Source organism: Pipra filicauda, unplaced genomic scaffold, assembly GCF_003945595.2.
Source record: "Pipra filicauda isolate LSUMZ 115617 unplaced genomic scaffold, ASM394559v2 scaffold558_size305803_pilon, whole genome shotgun sequence".
Classification (NCBI taxonomy): Eukaryota; Metazoa; Chordata; class Aves; order Passeriformes; family Pipridae; genus Pipra; species Pipra filicauda.
Window position 1 is genome coordinate 131,413 of NW_024104707.1, and position 19,243 is coordinate 150,655.

The 19,243-nt window shown below is 36.9% G+C and overlaps 1 protein-coding gene across 1 annotated transcript in view; it reads left to right on the forward strand.

The window, feature by feature from the left end:
- The window catches only part of MBOAT2 (membrane bound O-acyltransferase domain containing 2), a 98,552-nt gene that overhangs the window by 61,127 nt on the left and 18,182 nt on the right, over window positions 1-19,243 (forward strand). Inside the window, exons 5-8 of the mRNA XM_027747579.2 lie at window positions 1,878-1,933; window positions 12,056-12,110; window positions 12,902-13,085; window positions 18,944-19,136. Coding sequence (XP_027603380.1) covers window positions 1,878-1,933; window positions 12,056-12,110; window positions 12,902-13,085; window positions 18,944-19,136 — 488 coding nt within the window. The remainder of the gene's footprint in view (window positions 1-1,877; window positions 1,934-12,055; window positions 12,111-12,901; window positions 13,086-18,943; window positions 19,137-19,243) is intronic.

The window sequence follows — 19,243 nt, forward strand, 5'->3', positions numbered from 1 at the left end:
GTTAGCCCCAAAGGAGCTCCGAATATCTGTTTACCTAGATATTTCTCCTAATATGCCATGCCCATCTAAGGTGTCCAAGCTGAGAAAATCTGGGAAAAGTTTAAAGGACAGTCTCAATGCACTGACAATGGACAAAGCTGAGGAGACCTTGTACTGGAGAGGCAATTGCTTGTGCAGAGCTGTGTGGGCCTGGCTGCAGTACTACCAATGAGCCTTCTGCTGCCTCCTTTCTCTTTCTCCCAGCACCTAAAAGGGGCTGTTAAAATCCTGGTTCACAGCCTCACTGTGCCAGGAAGGACTCTTCCTCTTCTAGTCTCTAGATTGTTGCTCCTCAGCCAAATCTTTGATGATACTGGAATAACCACTTCAGAAGGCAAAAAAACCCCAAACTGGTGCCTGCTGTGACAACAATGACAGACCTATCAGCTGGAATTAGTGTAAGGGCCGACTGGGCTCCTCCTGGACTCCATCCTTCCACCAGGCAGGATCCATGCTGTCACGTCTGCTTAATGGGAAAACCTATTATGTTCAGAATCACTTGGGGATTTCTGCCAGCACCAGGCAGGTCTTCAGCTGAAATGCTGGAAAGACATATGAAGGATTTACCAGACTATCTGTTCTTGCTTAGTTCTCTTCCTTGATGACCCTTGCTTGTCACTCTAGTCTTCATATCAGGATTTTGGGGCACTGATAATAACAGTAGAATTTTTTTTCCCCGATTGCATTTTGAGGACTGGAAATAATTGTGTGTTTTGAAATTACCATTACCTAAAAAAAAAATTAATTTGAAAAAATTAATCTGGCAAAATACTGGTGTAGCCCTGTCAATGAAGGAGAACTTGACGGCTTTTGGATTTGTTTTCCTGGGCCAACTTAAATGTGTTATAAAAATGCTAAGTGCACTCAAAACTTGAACAAACTAATGCCCAATTTACAGTATGATTATTTTGTTGTGCTTTTTTTTGTTTGTTGGGGATTTTTTGTTGAGTTTCGGTTTTGTGGTTTGGTTGTTTTGGTTTTTTTCCTCCAGCTCACTACTAGGTAAATATAACTCTGATACATTTTTTGAGATCCGATTTCAAAGTTAAATTTCTAAATTTTAGTAGCTTACTTTGCGCAGTCCTCTGTTCTTTCCCTCCCCCAGATTGAGGGTTTTCAATATTGAGATTTACATCATTCAAAAACTCTACTCATTCAAAAATACTACGAAGATGGTATAATTTCTCAGTACAAAGCTGAGTTGGATAGCCAGGGAAGAATATTTCTTGGATAGTTTATGATTCACCCAAGTATACCAAATTCAGAACAAAGGGAACTCTGTTGGAACCAGTATAATTATACTGGGTTTTTGTTTTACCAGATATGTTTACTTGAAGCAAATAATAATTCTAGATGGAAAAATTAAGTATAGGACCAGGCGTTAGTAGAAACACTGGAAGTGGTCAGCATACCTAAACAATTTATTTTAATGTTCAACTTTGGTATAATTTTATTGTGTTTTTTTACTGCTGCAGTAACTTGCAATGAATATAATTGCTTTTACTACCCTTTTTCCTTTACTCTTCTTATGGTAAAAAAAAGAAACTATGTTAGTAGAAAATACATGTGAAACACTAGCTGTGTTTGTGGAATCTAATGAAGCAATAAAAGGTGTGAATTATCAAATACTGCATTTAAGGCTTAAATTCTTTTCATTGCATTGAAAACTCTATAATGGTTTGAGCTCAAAAAAATTCTTCACTTTGTTCTTGCATTGCAGATCTTCCAGTTTAGAGTAATTAGACTGGACTACTAGTATAAACTTTCCCTGGTATTTCCATGTGAAAGAAAATCCTGAACTTCTATCTAAATTATTCTTTCTTCCTTTTTTTAAACAGTCCAATGATGATAATTACACAGAAGATCACTAGTTTGGCATTTGAGATTCATGACGGTAAGATTTCTTTACTGTGTTTAATTTTCCATACAAAATAAATTTAAGGAATATTTGTCATGAGTCAGTGAGTTACTTTAGTCCAGTTTTGTGGTTTAGGTCAAAACATATTTTTCTGTCTCAATTATTTCTTTTGATGCTTACTAATGAAAGTGCTGAGAAGTGTTGCTCAGACTCTACAGAAGCTCTAAAAATGCTGACACTGTGCAGAAGACATGACTTATCAGAAGACCAGTGACACTTCTGGAGTCAGTGACCAAAGACCAGTGACATTCTTTTGGGCTGGATTATTGATCCTGATAGTTAGCTAAGGAATTTCCCAATTCAGAGATCTCTGCTGCTGACAGATAGGTAGAAGGAGCACATGTAATTTCTGTTGTTGAGCATCTTTTGTTTTAAAATGCTAACTTTTGAGCTCTTCCCTAGTTTGTGCCATATATACAGATTTTTATAAAGCCTTTGTATATGTTTCATTTTGTTTACTATCATAATTACACTCACTGCTAACATATTGCTGTGAACAGGGAGATTATCTAATTATGCTTATGTCTTTTCTCCTGTTAGATTTATCCATCAGATAAGTGGGCCTTAGTTGTGACAATGAATCCTAATGTTGGCTTTTGTGGGTAGGGTAGCTAGATGTTTAGTTACCTTTAAATTCAAAGGAGTAATTTTCATTTTACAGTTTAAAATGCCATCTAATAAATGTGTCCAATTAGATTGAATCACTTCGAGCTACAGCTGTCAGTTGAAGATTTGGGAGTGTAGCCCCAGACACCTGGATCAAGCCACCTGCTGTCCTGAAATTCCTTTAGTAACATTATGTAATTGAGTTTAATATGTTTTTGTCTCACGTGTCCTACCTTTAGTGCTGTTGATGTTTCATTTTTTTTCCATTCTTGTTAATTTGCACTGGCTAGAGAAGCCTGTAGGCAGCAGCATTCAGGAATATGAAAAAGCAGGAAAACACCTTTTTGTAAGTATTTTTTGTATGAATGAAAATGAGTAATGCTAGGCATATCTAGTCGGTCAAAGAAGTTGATATCTAACTTCCAGAGAAAATATATTCAGAAGTATTAGTCTTGCAATCTATAATTAATTGGACTACAGAGTACACAAGTTAGAGGAAACAGGTTATTATAAGGAAGTAATAGTTCTAGTACCTAAGATACATGCTGCTTCTTAGTAGAAAGAAATATTCTGAATTTGCTGACATCATGTACAAATAGTGGAGTGGTGGTATGGAACAAGCATGTGAGTTTTCCTGGCAATCTTGAAACAAATGTTTCATTTAGTCATCTCTATTATTAACTTTCATAATGAACTAGAAGAGATTTTTTTCCTATTTAAATTAGTTCAAATAATTTGTGTTTTCCTCATAAGCTTGTTTTCTGTCTGGATTTCTTGTAGATACTATTGAATTCTGAGTATCAATCTTGAAATTTTGTTCCTTGTTGACCTCTAAAGTCTTTGTCAGCGTATGAGGAGTAACTGGTAGTATATTAAAAACTTTCTCTCTGGTTGTATCTGCAATTTAGCAGAATCCTTGACTTGAGTTGGATGATCACAGTTGCAGTGTGAACATGACTTTCAAAAGTTGATGTGACCAATGTGAATTCGGGAGCAACTGCTAGTCTGGTGTCAGGAGGTACTAAGAAAAGGTGTACAGGGGAAACTAGGATTGCATTGAAGCAAAGTTTTTTAACTATAGACAACTTAAAAGGGATCCTTCACAAGAAATTAATGAAAACAAGCCTGCTGTCAGTGGGCTTTTGTTCACTGTACAAAGGTCCATGCTTCTACGTGAAGTTACTTAGAGATAGACTGACAAGAGAGGAGATAATGTTGAAAACATTCTTCTAAGTGATTAATGGCACTCTGAACCTCTAGTCAGATCAACTTGGCTATATTAATCACCAATCACTTTATTTTCCTCCCTCTTTTTTTACCAGTAGATCCAAGGAGAGATAATGAAAATAAACAGCTGAAAAGTGTTGGTGAAAGTTCTTGGTAAACTTCAAGACTCTAGTTGTAATTAGGTTTGTTTTGTGGTAAAGGCAAGACTTGATCTTGCCATGGCAGCCAGTTCCTTGTGTTGAGCTGTTTTAGTGATGCATTGGAAGGTCCTGGAGTGAACTGAACGTAATCAGGAAGGCCACTCACTCACACTGCATATGAAAGAGTCTGTCTAGCTAAGTGGATTTGCTGAAAATTAGTATGGAATCCCATAAATAAATAACAACTACCCCTATAACTGTTACACCCCTGTGCTGTTACTGTGAGGGGGATTTTTAAGCAGGAAAACTCTATGGAAATTGCATAGGATTAATGTAAGTTCACTGTATAATACAGACTTCTCAGAAGTTTGCATGGATCATAAATTTACACCTGAAGAAATTTGGAGTATGCCTTTCATGTATTGTGATTTACATTTTGAACTTCAGTCTTTGATAGTTCTCACTTTACAGTTTCTCAGATAAGCACTGTCAAAAATGAGTAGTCAGTGTAGTCAGTCACTTGCTTTGTATTTTTTGCTGATTATCTTTGGCATCTCACATGTATATTCTAAAGGCAGAATACATGATTTGTATTGTACATGCAGCACCAGACTATTGGTGTCCATATTTATTCATTATGGCAAGCTTTAGATTTATTTCTGCAACACTAATGACAGAGTTAGGGGAGAAACAGACATTTTTTGTACTTTAGATCCTATAATCTGGAGCACTTTTTAATCAAATTTAAAACTAGCATATTTTGGAGAAGAAAAGTTGCGTTGCAGTTGTTTTAGAAGCAGGGGGTTTGTCTAGAAGGGCTATAAAATGGAGGATTTGACTTGCATGAGAAGTTTCTAGCTATGAGGTGGTGGAAAGTAGAGAAGCCTTTAGCAATTGTACTTATAAGGTACTAAAAGTTAAGCAGGGGAGATGGAGAGATACTGTCACTTCTTAGCTTTGTATCTTGCAATGAGTTCACATGGCATTCTCCCTCTTTTTTTTGCTTATAACCCACTCATCCCCACTCATGAGCCTCACTCATTTTATTGCAATTCTGTGTGAGATTAAGGATCTTTTCCAGAAATACCCATATCCAAATCCAACCTCACTAATCTGTATGCACTTTGGCAGCTTGTTTTTAATTCTAGTCCTTAAGGAATCTTAAACAAAGATTCTCCTCCAATGTTTATATTCATAACCCATCGAAGGTCTGGAGGTCACAATATACTTACTTTTATATCTCCAGAAGATTCAGTCAGCAGAACTAGGGAACATTAGATTTGATTTTGATATTTAAAAGGAAAAAACAAATATCTCAAAGTTTTTTACCCAACCCTGTTGTTATTTCTTTTCTCTAATTTAAATAATACAGGAAACTTTAAAGAAAATAAATGGTTTTTTTTTTAAATCAAAATAAACATGATATATAATTTTTTCCAAATTATTTCTTCATATTATTATGTTACACTCATCCATAAAAATGTGTGGCTAGATACAGGTAAGAAACCAGAATCGTAATCCATTTTATTTTGTCAGCTTCTTCTTGGTTCCCAGGGGCTGTTCTCACATGCTTTTTAACCACAAAACTCTTTATTCTTGTGTGTGTAGCTGTAGTGGGTTGACCCTGGGCTGGATGCCAGGTACCCACTAAAGCCGCTCTCTCACTCCCCTCTGCAACTGGACAGAGGAGAGAAAAAAAACAGCAAAGGGTTCATGAGTTAAGAGCTGGGAGAGGTCGCTTACTGATCACCATCATGGGCAAAACAAACTCTAAGTGGGGATATTAATTGAATTTATTACTAACAGGGTCAGAGCAAAAGACTGAGAAGTAAAATAATCTTAAAAACACCTTCCCCCCACCCCTCCTTGCTTCCAAAATTCTACCTCCTTCCCCCCAGCAGTGCAGGGAGACAGGGAATGGGGGTTGTGGTCAGTTGTTGTTTCTGCTGCTGCTCAGGGAGAGGAGTCCTTCCTTCCCCTGCTCCTGTGGGGTCCCTCCCCCGGGAGACAGTCCTTCATGGACCTCTCCAGCCAAGTCCATCCCACAGGCAACAGTTCTTCCCAAACTGCTGTCCCATGGGTCACTCCTCCATGGGGTGCAGTCCTTCATGAATGAACTGTACTGACATGGGCCCCACCGGGGCCACAAGTCCTGCCAGGGAAAAACTTGCTCCAGCATGGGATCCTCTCTCCATGGCCTGGAGGTCTCCTGCAGGACCCTGCTCCATCTTGGGCCTCCCACAGGGTCACAGCCTCCTTCAGGCATCCACCTGCTCCAGCAAGGGCTCCTCCATGGGCTGCAGGTGGGTCTCTGCACCCTGATGGTCCTCCGTGGGCTGCAGGGGCACAGCTGCCTCACCATGGTCTGCACCACGGGCTGCAGGGGCTTCAGCTCTGGTGCCTGGAGCATCTCCTGCCCCTCCTTCTGCACTGACCTTGGTCTCTACTTTGTTGTTCCCATGTTCTCACTTCCCTGGCTGGAATTTTCACCTGTGCAACAACCTTAAATATGTTCTTAACTATGTTATCACAGAGGCATTACTATTGCTCCTGATTGGCTCAGCCTTGGCCAGCAGCAGGAAGCCTGTCCTGGATCTGGCTTGCATTGGCTCCACCAGGCAGGAGAAGCTTCAAGCAACTTCTAACAGAAGCCACCCCTGTAGCCCCCTGCTAACAAAACCCAGCCACAGAAACCCACTACATTAACCTTCTCCCATCCCTTGTGCCTTGGGTTTCAGCTCTGTAGTTGCTAATTCTTAAATGTGCTTTTCTGGGAATATTGCTTGCTTTTTTCTGTAATTATTGTTTCTTCTTTGTATCTGGCACTCTCCATTTTTAAAAGCAATAGATTAAACATTGATGCAGATCTGGTGAGGTACTGCTTTTACTTACTGTGAGAACTAAAAGAAGATAAGGAGTGCAGTGAATGTGCAACTTGAAGGCCTTTTTTTTTTAAATTTTACCCCTGCCTTAGCAAAATATAGTTAAAGGCTAGTCTTACTCCAGTGTTTTAGGTCACAGTTGCTTTGCTCCAACAGTATGCTATTAGGACAATGGCTGAATTATTTTATGCTGTTTTCCCTCATATTGCTATTGTAATATTGCAAAGTTGTAAGATTTCCAAATAGACTATTCTGAATAGGCTATTCGAGCCCATTTCTCCTTGTGAAATAATGAAAATATAGTCTTTGTCCAGTATGGCCCCTGAGAGGAGAGATATTTCAATGCATAGATGAAATATATAGAAAAGGTGAAGAAGGTGAGAAAAAAAAAAGTGAAGAAACTTTTTCATAAACACTGTACTGGTTGTCACAGTCTTAATTATTTATTGCTACCCACCTCATCAGGTTATGGTTCTTCATGATACACTTGGGAGGTTTTTCAGCCAATGCTTTTTTTTCTTTCTTTTTTATTTTAAGTAGAAAGTAAGTTTCTTGTTGGTTTGCAGCAAGTGAGCAGTCCCATCCAAGCTGAGTACCTGCTATTATGTTAGTAGTAATGGTTTTGTTAGCTGTTCTTGAACAATGGAATAGTGTCAGAAGTGTCAAAGATAATTTCTTGATTTAGTTGATGAAAATGTTTCTTCTTTATTTTCAGTTAACTTTTACTTCTTTCAAAGGCAAATAATTCTAATATTCAGCAGAAAGACACCATATCTTTCTAAAGGCTGACAGACAACTTTAATATTGGTCTGCTCTGGCTTAAAGGGTAGAAATGTGGGTGTCCTGAAGTGCTGGACAGCTTATGTGTTTCTGTATGTGAGATGTAATAATTCAAAGTTATTTTAAGTAGATACCTTAAAACCAGAACAGGATTACCAGGCTGAATTGCTGATTGCCACAATGTGACACCACGATAAAAAGGGAAATACCATGTTTTGGTCAACTTACTTTTCAGATTGGGTTTTTTTGGTTCTTTTTTGTAATGACAGGGGTCAGTTAAGAACGTTACATTTATGAATTATTATGTCTTTTAAAAAGTGCATTTGGATGATTGCTGTTGTTCAGTTTTGTCTATACTTTCACAACTCTTGAGGCAGAGAAATGTGTGCTTATGTATGTAGAAATAAATACTCATAAGGATTTTTGATAGGTCATCATGACCCAGTTCCACTTTATAAATCTTTGTATTAGAGCAAAAAATTTGCAGCTGTTTAACCAAGAATGTTGTTTTCTGATATTTCTGTTAATTGTATAAGTGAAACTGCCATGGTGTGGTGGTGCTTTGGGTTTGTTTTTTTTTTTTTTTTGTAACTTGATGCTTTCTTATACCTAGGAGTTTCTTTTACTGATCTCTTTCCAATAGTCTCTTGATTTCTTTTTTTTTTTTTTATTTTTAAAGTGCTCCCTTTTGTGATCATGACATTATGGTCATTATTATTTCAGTATCAGTTATGAAATAATTTTTATTACAGTATGTATCATTAGCAGTTAAAGAAATGATATTGTATTTCTCCCCTTCTAAGTCTTCAAGTATTGCTCTGGGCCTGCGTTTGCTTGCATGGCTCTCTGGATATCACGACTTCTAAATTGTCTTGCTTTTTGTAGTTTTTTTTTTCAATTTTGCTCAGTGGGTATCTATACCTATTTGCTTTTGTTGCTGCCAATGTACTAGTAACAGTTAAAACTCTTACTGTCTGTATTTCTTCAGGTCTTAAAATATTTTAATAACACCATCCATTTGGGCTTAGCTGGTGATCCGTTTCAGAACCTCAAAATTTATTACAATAGGATCTCCATGTTTATTATTAATGTAATATAACCTTATGTCTAAGCATTATTAGTTACTGATTAGCCAGTTTTCCATACAAATACAAAAGTGGGTTAGTTTAACCACAAAGCTGGGATGGTGCCATGGTATGATTGTAAACATTGTATTGTCATAGTGAGAGCACAGTAGGAGTCATATTATCCCTTAATAAAGCCTATATGGCAGGATAGCTGTGTGTGCCTGAAGATGTTGGTTTTGTTACCATTAGGATATGAGCTCTTGAGAGGGAATGAAAAGATGAAACTTCCTCATGACCTAGACCACTAGGGATAAATTTCATTACCGATGATTTACAAAATTCTTTTACCAAGCGAGGAACACAGGAGTATTTCCTGCTTTATGGATGAGAAAATAGTTATAGTTGCTGAATGACCAAATTGTTTCACCTCTCTAACAGATGTTCGATAAAACCCATTTTCTCAAATCTCCACTGTGTGATTTGGTATCAACTAAGAGCTGCAGCTATTGTGGCAGTATCCTGCTTTGGGATAGGAGAAAACAATTCTTATAATCCCCAAAGAAAAGTTACAAACCCACATGAGTTCCCTAGCAGCAGTGTGCTGCTCAAGTGGGGGTTCTTCATCTCCAATGTGTAGGTAGGGAACAGCTGTGATTTATGAGGTCTCTGTTCCCATGGGCTTACACTGCCTGGGAAATATTGAGTGTATATATATTAATTCATCACATATTGGATAAACATGAATGTAAGAGCACCTTTTAGATATACATTTTCTATGATTTAAAGAATTTTATCAATAGCCCCCTGAAAGCTTTCAAGAGTATGACAGAGATCAATGGTTTCCTTGTTCTTGTGTACTGTGCAAAGATGATAAATGGGCTTTCAAGGCACTGAGAAGGTATTTAAAAAAAAAAGTGGGGAAAGCCACTAAACTGGCCTCAAAGAATCTACTGGCTGAAGGGAAGTCTTAATGAGATAGGGAAATGAAAAATTAATGGAGGCTTATTTTTATGCAGTATGTTTGAGACAGCAGGAGCATTGCTCACCAGGTTATTTGAGCCTTACCTGAGTTCTTATTTATGTCTGTACATATATATAACTGGAACCCATTTTAAATTGACCAGTTCTTTCCTCCTCACCCCTCCAAAACCACAGATCATATTTCAGTGGTTAGATTCTTCTATTTAAGGTTGGAGGATTTTTTCCTCCTTTTTTATACCACATCAATGGTGTGAAATCTTTCATTTGACTAATTACCTTTACTTGGTGGCTAGTCTGGCTTTATGCGAGTTAATTTGGACACACTTGGTGATCTCTTCCTCCTTCTGACTTAAGGGTAGAATACTCATATGGAATATAATGGCAAAGGGGGCTCCTGCTCCAGTCAGTTTGCATTGTGGAGACTGTGAGAAACTGAAAGCTCTGCATGGGACACTTCTCTACACTAACCATATTGTGGAATCTGCATCTCTCCATGGGCATGTCACGCAAAAAGGGGCAGAAAAGATCTATCTATCACCTTACAAGGCATCTTTGTGTTAAATTTCTGTTTAAGTTTGTGTTAAATTCAGAGATTCACTACCTGAGAACTGTAATCTCTATGGCCTTAAAGGTTACACAGTCTTTCAAAATGCTTGACATTTTTTATTCAGTACCTTTATCAGCATAGAAATCTTTGCTATAGCACCGAGGAGAAGATGTGAAAATGTAACAATGAAGATGAGAAGGTGCCTGCATGAAGTTAGGGCATAATACTTTGTTCTTTAGTTACTGAACTTATTCTTGAGTGAGTATGGATGAGGGTAACTTTCCACTGTGAAGGGTCAGGAGCAAGGAAGACATTTTTCCAGGTCATATTGAAAGAGAGGAGATGGCAAGTTGCTAACCCCTCTGTATTCTTGGCTTTGTTGAAGACTAGAAGCGTGGTTTTGAAGTTGTGTGTATAGGTCACAGTCACACTGGAGTCACACTGAGGCAACAGAGTTATCTTGTCTTTAGATAACAAGTGTTTCCATGAGTCACAGAATTAAATTAGGTTTTACTTCCCCCCATCCCCTCAATCTTTTTTTGTCATAAGTCTGACTGAGTTTGATATCTAAAAAAGAAGTTGGCTGCAGTTGAAACTTTTCTTATACTTGGATCAAGTATAAGGGCTCCTCTCTGTGGATATACTGGAATTGAGGAGTGGGGTCGAAGGCAACCATTCGGTGAGAGGAGGAGTAGGAGGATCTTCTTTAGAAACACCTGTTTTCATAAAGCACATTGGGATTTCATATCTATATTACCTCTACTCTCATCAAACTTGTTTGGAAGTTGGCTGTTGGGTTTGAGCACTGCTACGGAGGAAGATAATTCAAGTTGGATTTCATAAGCTTCATTTCCTTTAGGAAGCTATGTGCATAAAAATAAAGTTTTTAGTGGCAAAGAAAAATTGTAAATGTGAACAGCAGGGAATGGCTGCATGTGGGAATGTCTGAGCCACTGGAGAGGCAGCAGGAAGAGATGAAGGGGTCATTTTGGCAGGCAGTGCTGTCTGGTATAAACCAGGGATGTCTGAAGGCGGGAGTTCTACTTTTTTGTGCCTCTGAATTAGACTATTTCATAATAATTTAAAGTGTTAAAAATAATATTTTTTACTTTTCTCTTTTATGGGAGTACAGATTTTGAAGACTCATTTTCAGGGATAGGTCACTAGCATTTCAGGAAGAGCCACATATGGCAAGAAGGTAAATTCAGTCTTGCTGCTGAACTTAGACTTGGCCTGCCCCCTTCTGCTAGCAGTGGTTAGGGCTTCTTGTTAGTGCTTGTGAAAAAGACTGTAGCATCCTTTGCTGCCGTGCCTGCCTCACTGGACCTTGGTCACAATCTTTACTTGCAGGGAAAAGGTGCTCTTGAGGTTTGCCTTAAGTTTAGAATTGCTGAAATCTGTCTTGGGCTGTGTTCATTCTACGCATCAAAATTGTAATGACTAATGTAATGTCCCTGGGTTGCTGCAATGTTGAAAGGGTTTGGGGGCTTCTCCAGTTTCCAGGACTGGGAATAAATAGTTTTAAAACCTGCAGACTCTGAAGTCTTAACCAGTGTAGGAGAATTGTTTTTGTCAACACTTACCACAAGTTGTCTTAATGCTTTCCTGAAATCCATGTGATTTCAGGTTTAGGCACTGCAGGATATAACTGAAGATACAAAAGTTTGTAATTCTATCAACAGTAAGAATTGTTTGATCCAACTCCAGCAAAAATGTTATGTGACATAATACCTCTGAAATTGCTTGAGGGGTTAAGAAATTACATTGCAGCATGAGGCTTGCTCTACTGAGTAAAGAAACAGCTAATTAATGAATGTGTGGGGGTTTAGCTTTTCTTTATATTTTCTTTTTCCTGTCCTCTTCCCTAGGAATGTTTCGGAAAAATGAAGACTTGACTCCATCACAGAGGTGTTTGGCTGTAAGGTAGGCTTTCTCACATTTCTGCTTTGGGGCTGTTTTGTGTGCTTTATTAATGTTCTGTGCAATTTCTACAGTTTGCATTCAAGACAGAGAGTTTACAAGCTCATGTAAAACAGATCCATGCTTTTTATATTTGTAGCTTAATTTGTACATCTGTTCTTCCGAAAAATGTCACTAGAAGTAGGTTTTATACTTATTTAGGAAAAGCATTATAAGTTCTATGCAGTGTATGCAAATTAATGTCATATCAGACAGGAGACTAGTTAACAATACACATATGAAGTAGCTGGTGAAGAAACATGCTTGTTTAATTCTGTTTTTCAGTATTTAACTTACCCTTTCTCCTTTCTTTATTCAGGAGACTTGAAAATAGTGTGTTGTCTTGGGCAAGAGAGGCTTGATTTGAGACATTTGTTTTAACTGAAATTATTGCCAGTTAACACAAGGCTTTGTTTATTGATTCAAAATAGAGAACCTAATACAGATGAACAAACAGAGAAACAGCCTTCCCTTTCCTTCCCCAGGCTCAGCTTCAGTCAAACACCTCTGCTGGGCAAGGACAGGGTCATTAGAGTTCAGGAGGTCTGTCTGAAAATGCTCAGTATGGATTGGAAAGAAATTCTGTGTGTAGAATGTTTCAAGCTGTGATTACAGAAGACACATAAACTGCTTTCGTACATGTGTTTTTTACTGCAATCAGAGTAAGAGATAACATGGAGTATGACTTTTCCTACTGTGGAAATTCTGTAGAACTACACATCCCATCTCACCAGTTGCTTGTCTTTGAATTACAGACGCATGCCAAGTCTACTGGAGTATTTAAGTTACAACTGTAATTTCATGGGTATCCTGGCAGGCCCGTTATGCTCTTACAAAGACTATATTACTTTCATTGAAGGCAGATCATACCAACTGCAACAGTCTGAAGCAAATGGGAAGGAAGATACAAAATATGAACAAACGGATCCTTCCCCAAATGTAAGATGTATGACTCTTGCAGTGCTGATGCTTACGTAATCATTGCATGAAAAGCTTGGTTTGCACTCTTCATTTACAGGCATAACTTCTGAGCTCTATCTGGAGTTCATTCATCAACAGAATACTTTCCTGCTCAAAAAGTTATATGCTTATTTTTTTAAGGCAGGTTTTCTCCATGGTTTCCAGACTGGATCTTGTGGATAAAAACAGATTAAATTGGAGCTTCCTAACAAGCTTATATGGTAAAAAGCCATCTTTAAATTAAAACAGTTCATGCACGTTTCCTTCAAAGCATATACTGTGCTGAAAAAAAAAGTCCTGGTAAGGAGAAAGTGCACAATTTGTTGTTTGAAAGCTGATGAGAGTTCCAGCAAGGTTTCATGAATGTTCTCAAATTATGTTGGTTTTTAATGTTTATTTGCAACAAGTCGAAAACAGTCATATGTAACAAATTGAAAAACAGTCAAAGAGAAATAGTTTCATTTTTTAGGCTTTGAATCATGTAGAGAAGAGATACTGAAGGTGTAGTAAAAGGTATACTAGCCATAACACTATGAATAGGATTCTTAACCACATAATTCTTTTTTTCTCCTTGTTCCTCTACTGGAAAAGAGACCAAATGGATAAATAAGATAGTCCAGTTGATCATGCCTAGCAAGAGAGATTGTATGACCTGAATTAAAAGCAAAAGCTCACAAAGCTTGTTACTTTTAAAATTCAATCCCGTTAGTTTAATGATCAGAGTACTGGATATTATCTTTTCACTCTTTTCATATTCTCTTAAGTAGAAGTGTATCAGACATGTACATTTGTGTGTGCCTAAGATAGTTATTAACACGCATAAGAAGCAGAATTATCATGGGGTCAGCTGGAACACTTCAGATAGATGGCTTTTGCTAATTCCAGTGCCAGTTACCCATGTTCTTCTTATCTTGTGGATCACCAACTGTTGCTGGAGCAGATGAAGGCGTTCCCACACGTAGCTGCTTGTCTCATCCTGCCATCTAGAGATTATGTCCCACAGCTGGGCCAACAGGGAGTGCTTCCCCATCAGTTGTGGCATCTCCAACCACTTCCACCCTTTGAAAGTGGATGAGGATTCTTTGCAGTTCCATTCTACCCATCTGATGTGGTTGTAGTAACTTGCACCACAGGAATGTAAAAGAGTGGCTGGAGGATGATAACACTTCAAACTGCTCCACAAGTTGGCAAAGCACAGAAGCTCACACAGGTGTGCTGTGGAGCGAGTAGTTAGGAAGGGTGAAAGATGGAGAGAATTCCTTGCATAGATTGTGGCACCACATGGTCCATACTCTGCATGGATGTGTTGTATTGACAAAATTGCAGACACTTCTTTTGTTTCTAAATGTTGTTTTGGCTCAGTAAAGTCCGTGTACTGAAATCCTATTTCTGCAGAAAAATGTTATGTAGTAAAATTATTGCAAATATATGGAATTAAACCAAATCTGCCCATATCAGTACTTTCTGGACATGCATCTACTAATTGCCTGACAGGATTTCCTGGCTTTTTATCACATAATCTTGCTAGCAATCTGGACAAAGTCAATAGGAATAAATGTAAACCTATGATGGCTTCTTCTTTCAGGTAAGCGGTTTTCCTTAAAACAATTGCTCTTAAGATGCTTGAAACTTTTTGCAATTTATGCTGCATTAGCTTTTGACATAAAAACAAAGAGAAGCTGTTTATGCTCTTGATACTCTATCTGCCAACTGGTGTTAGAGAAATTTGGCTGCATTTTATAACACCAGTGAGTATTGTGTGCTTTGGAGAAATATGAATGATAGCATTTCACTGCATTTGCTGCATCAAATAAAATATTCATTGTCTTGTTGTAGAAGAATGTTTAAATACCATTAACTTTGTATAAATACTTAAAATTTGTTCCTTGATTCTCATGTTATTATTTCAAGAAGAATAAATTGTTAGGTAACTATAAAAAAGAAATTAAATGTAATGGGGATCAACAAATGTTAATGTAGTAAATTAAAAGAACGATCCTTGAGCTGAGTTAGAGTAAGTTTAATTTTTGTTAAATATAATTACATAACCAAAGTAGTTCATACCAGCCTCCTCCTCTGTAATGTGTGTTGACTGCATGATGTTAACTTGGTTTAGTATTTTTGCTGTGTTCATTGCATGTTAAATGAATCAAGTCACCATATTAAAACTTACTTCTTATATCCCTCCTATTGTGCCTTTTTGCAAGCTATCAGTTGTTGGTGCTCAAAGTGGTGTCAACTCTCAGAAATTAATATCTGTCTTTGTAAGTTTCTTTTTATTATGGCTACCCTTAGATTCCTGTCAGCAGATATCTGCTTTTTTGCTTATTATGCAGACTCTTCGTACAGGTTTTAAAGTTCTTTCTTAATACCTATAATTTTTATCTGAAGTACCAACCTCCCCCACATCATGTGCTTTAATATAGTTCAATATTACACTGAGCTTCTTGTTGATTATCAGGCAAGAAGTTCATTCAAATAAAATTTTTAAAGATTCCTCTCTACTTTTTTGTATCTGTTTTTATATATTATACATGTTTATACAGTAATATATTTCTAAAATTCCTGAACTCTGTGAGTGTTTTAGCTTTATTTCTTCAATTAAAAAGCTGTTTCTGAACTCCTTTCTCAAATTAGGTATCTAGCTTTCAACCTAATTATATTCCCATCTAATTTATGCACATTTAATTTTGTCCTGGCACTGTCTTCTAGCTTAAGTACCTTTCCCCCTTCCCAGTGTTGACCATATTTGATATTTTTATACAGGTATGCCCAGTTGCTCATCAAAACTAAATGAACCAGGACTTTCTACTTTTTTGTTGTAAAATAATTTGTATATGCTAATTCACGTCAGGTCAAAGTTATCCTGCATCTTATGGTCTTTTAATTCCTTAACAGACCAGTTATTTTGGTACGTTGAAAACTTTAAAGAGCAAATGAAATTAAACTTCAAGTTATTTCATCCTTGTAAAAACTGACCAACACTCCCGTGAATGTGCAATCCAGTGATTGCCCATTTGTGCTTTGGCAAAGAAGTTTTTTTTAATAACCTGGTTAATTAAGTAATAGGAAGTGAATTAATGTTTTACCAAATGCATTTCTATAGGTAATTGAACTGTAGGGTTATGTTGGTGTCAGTGCACAGTGTTGTAGCCTGGTTCAGATAATTTGATCTAACCTGACTCTAACTTGCCATTAAAAATGAACCAAACAAAAAAACCACTCACCAAAAAACACCAAAGAACAAAACACCTCCACTCCCCCTGAAGCCCCCAACAACAACCAAATAAAAAACCCCACATAAAATGCCAAAAATCGAGGTTTTCATCTGATTTGTTTCTCTAATGTGTCTCACTATAAGGAACAAGGGCCAATCCTGCAGCCAAGGAGTGGAGGCAGGGCAGAACTGATGCTTTGCATTGCAGCTTGTGTTTGGTTTGTCCTTCAGAAACTCTGCTTAAACCAGTCTGGAAACTGCAGCTCCCAAACTTTGTAGAGGCAAGATATTTATCTCCAGCACAGTTTTCTAAGGACACTAATATCCCTGATACTGATTCCTGTAAGTGGTATCAGCAGGCTGGGATGTATAATTATTGAGTGAAGTAGTATAATTAAAAAAAAAAAAAAAGAAAATGTTGAATTTGTGGCAGAGTCCTGTATGAGTTCATTATTTTTTCTTAAGGTAAATTTTGTTGAAACCAAACCTTAAAAGGAGGGTTCACACCTCCACAATTTAGTTAAGAACCTTCAGAGAGGTACTAAACAGATTTTGGGTTGAATGGGCAGATTAATGATTTTTATTTACTAATAGAAAAATTGGTAAACAATGGCAGAGGCACAAAGCAGGTCTTTAAACAGACATAACATGACTTATAAGTTGCCAAAACAGTTTTTTAGACTTTATGGTGACCTTCAGATGGAAAACACCTATTTTATATATTCATGCTCATATTTTGGTTGTTAGTGTTACCAGATTATAAATATTGTTTCTCATGTGAAATTGAACATGACTTTTAATTGTAGCTTAGACTTTGAAGTTAAATCGTTGCAGCTGTCTTCAGAACTTTGGGGTGATTCCTTTTGGTATTTACAAACATCAAACTTTTGCATTTATCAGGTACTGCATACCAGAATTCAAGATTCATTAGTGTTATTATTAACACTGATTTTAAGAACATAACTTTTTCAGGAATTGAAATAGAAATTAAAGCAAACTGAACTTTGCTTCTGCTCTAACAGAGAGAGAGGTGGAATAATAGTTTTAGAATAAGAAAGGAACACTTTTAGAAAGTTAATGCCCTTCATTTTGAACTCTTGTTGTAAAGTATTCAAATGAGGTTTATTAGAAAGCAAGTAGAAACAAGTAATTAAACACCAGTTTTAGCCATTAATTGGTAGCTGCCTCCTGAATTTCCCAGCTGTGTTTTCTTAAATAGCTGTGATTCCTGTTCCTCTCTGAAATATCTTCTGAGATGAGCCACATGAAATATATGTAATATTCAAAAATACCCTCACCATTTTACAGCTTTTCCAAGTCAAATATTTTATCAGGTCGTATCACCTGTATCATCTGTGTGACTGGGTGAATCTTTGATACTGTGTGTCTTGCCGAAGTCTGTGTTTTCAGTTGGATGTTTAATGCTCCATTCTGTATCATGAAACAGAATTATCCTTTATTTTGGAACTAGATATATGAAGCTGAACTCTCAGTGAAGCAGAATGTTATCTTTAAAAGTTTGGGCAGGTATACTGGAAACAGCATGGACAGAAAAAGGATTCTGATTATCTTTTCGTTCTGATACTTCGAAGAAAAATAGATTGATTGTTTTCTTGTCAAGTTTAGTTTCTGGAGAATTTTAATGTAAATTAAAACTGTAATGTTTAAATATTGAGATTACTTAAAATAAAAGCTTTAAAATTACATTTTAATGAACCAACTCTCAAACTTCTCTTTTGTTGGTACTTGGTTAAAGTGTTACCATGTTCTGTGAAAGTTCCTAAAGTATCTGTCCTTGGGGTGTGGATCAGACTAGTGATTTAGAGCAGTCAGTATTAGACGTTATTGCTCTGTGTGCTTTATAATAGAACCGTAGAAATGTTTTCCTAAAAATAATACTGATTCTTTACTGTGCTGGTTATAGATAGCAAAGCTGAGTTTTGAGAAAATCTGAGGAGGTCCTACCCGAACAACATAATTGTAACACATCTGTGAGCATATTATTTGTCCCCTGATAGCTTGATCATTCTTGTTGGGAAAACAGATCTATATAGAACTGAGGTATTTTGGCTGAAAATTCATAAGTTATTTCAATATTTTAGTTGGTTTAGCATTTAAATACTGTAATAATCTAGCAGAGATGATTGCTATATTAAGTTGGGCAGCAATTGAACACCTGCATTATGCCAAAGATTACTCAAAATAAACTGAAGCTTTGCCATTGTTTTGGCATCTCTACAGTAGTTGTACTCTGTCCTAGATTATGTTTTGTGTTATGATGTCTTAAAAATTTACTGGCTTCATTACTTTGGCAATGAAACAAGAAAAAAAAATGGAGCTGCAAAAGGTGTTCCCATTATTGAAGGGTTTTTAGGGGCTTACTGTAGTCAGACTGGATTTGTTGTGTTTGCCAGGAGAAGGGGTGCTCACAACTTGGTCTATGTAACAATATTCCTTGAGTCTCTAAAATGTTACCAACTATTTTAAAGTTGGTAGTATATATTACAGAAAAATTGATATACATTTATATCTGTATAGGGAAGGAAGGTTATAATTTTCCTTTGTTTCCAGAAGATTAAAAAAAATGAAGCTTACAAATTCTTCCATCTTAAACTTTCAGATAGCTGTGGCACAGAAACTCTTGATCTGTGGACTGTCCCTATTCTTCCACATGACTATTACAAAAACTTTGCCAGTGGAATACAACATTGATGATAACTTCAGAGCTACAGCATCATGGCCTGTAAGGTTTTTCTACCTATATGTGTCTCTTATGGCTGCCAGACCCAAGTATTATTTTGCATGGACTTTAGGTAAGTATATATTTAAAAATATAGTAATAACAAAAAGGGCACGTGTTGAGTTTCATTTAAGATGCTGCACACTTAAGCATATATTAAAAAGTGGCAGTGCCCTCTTG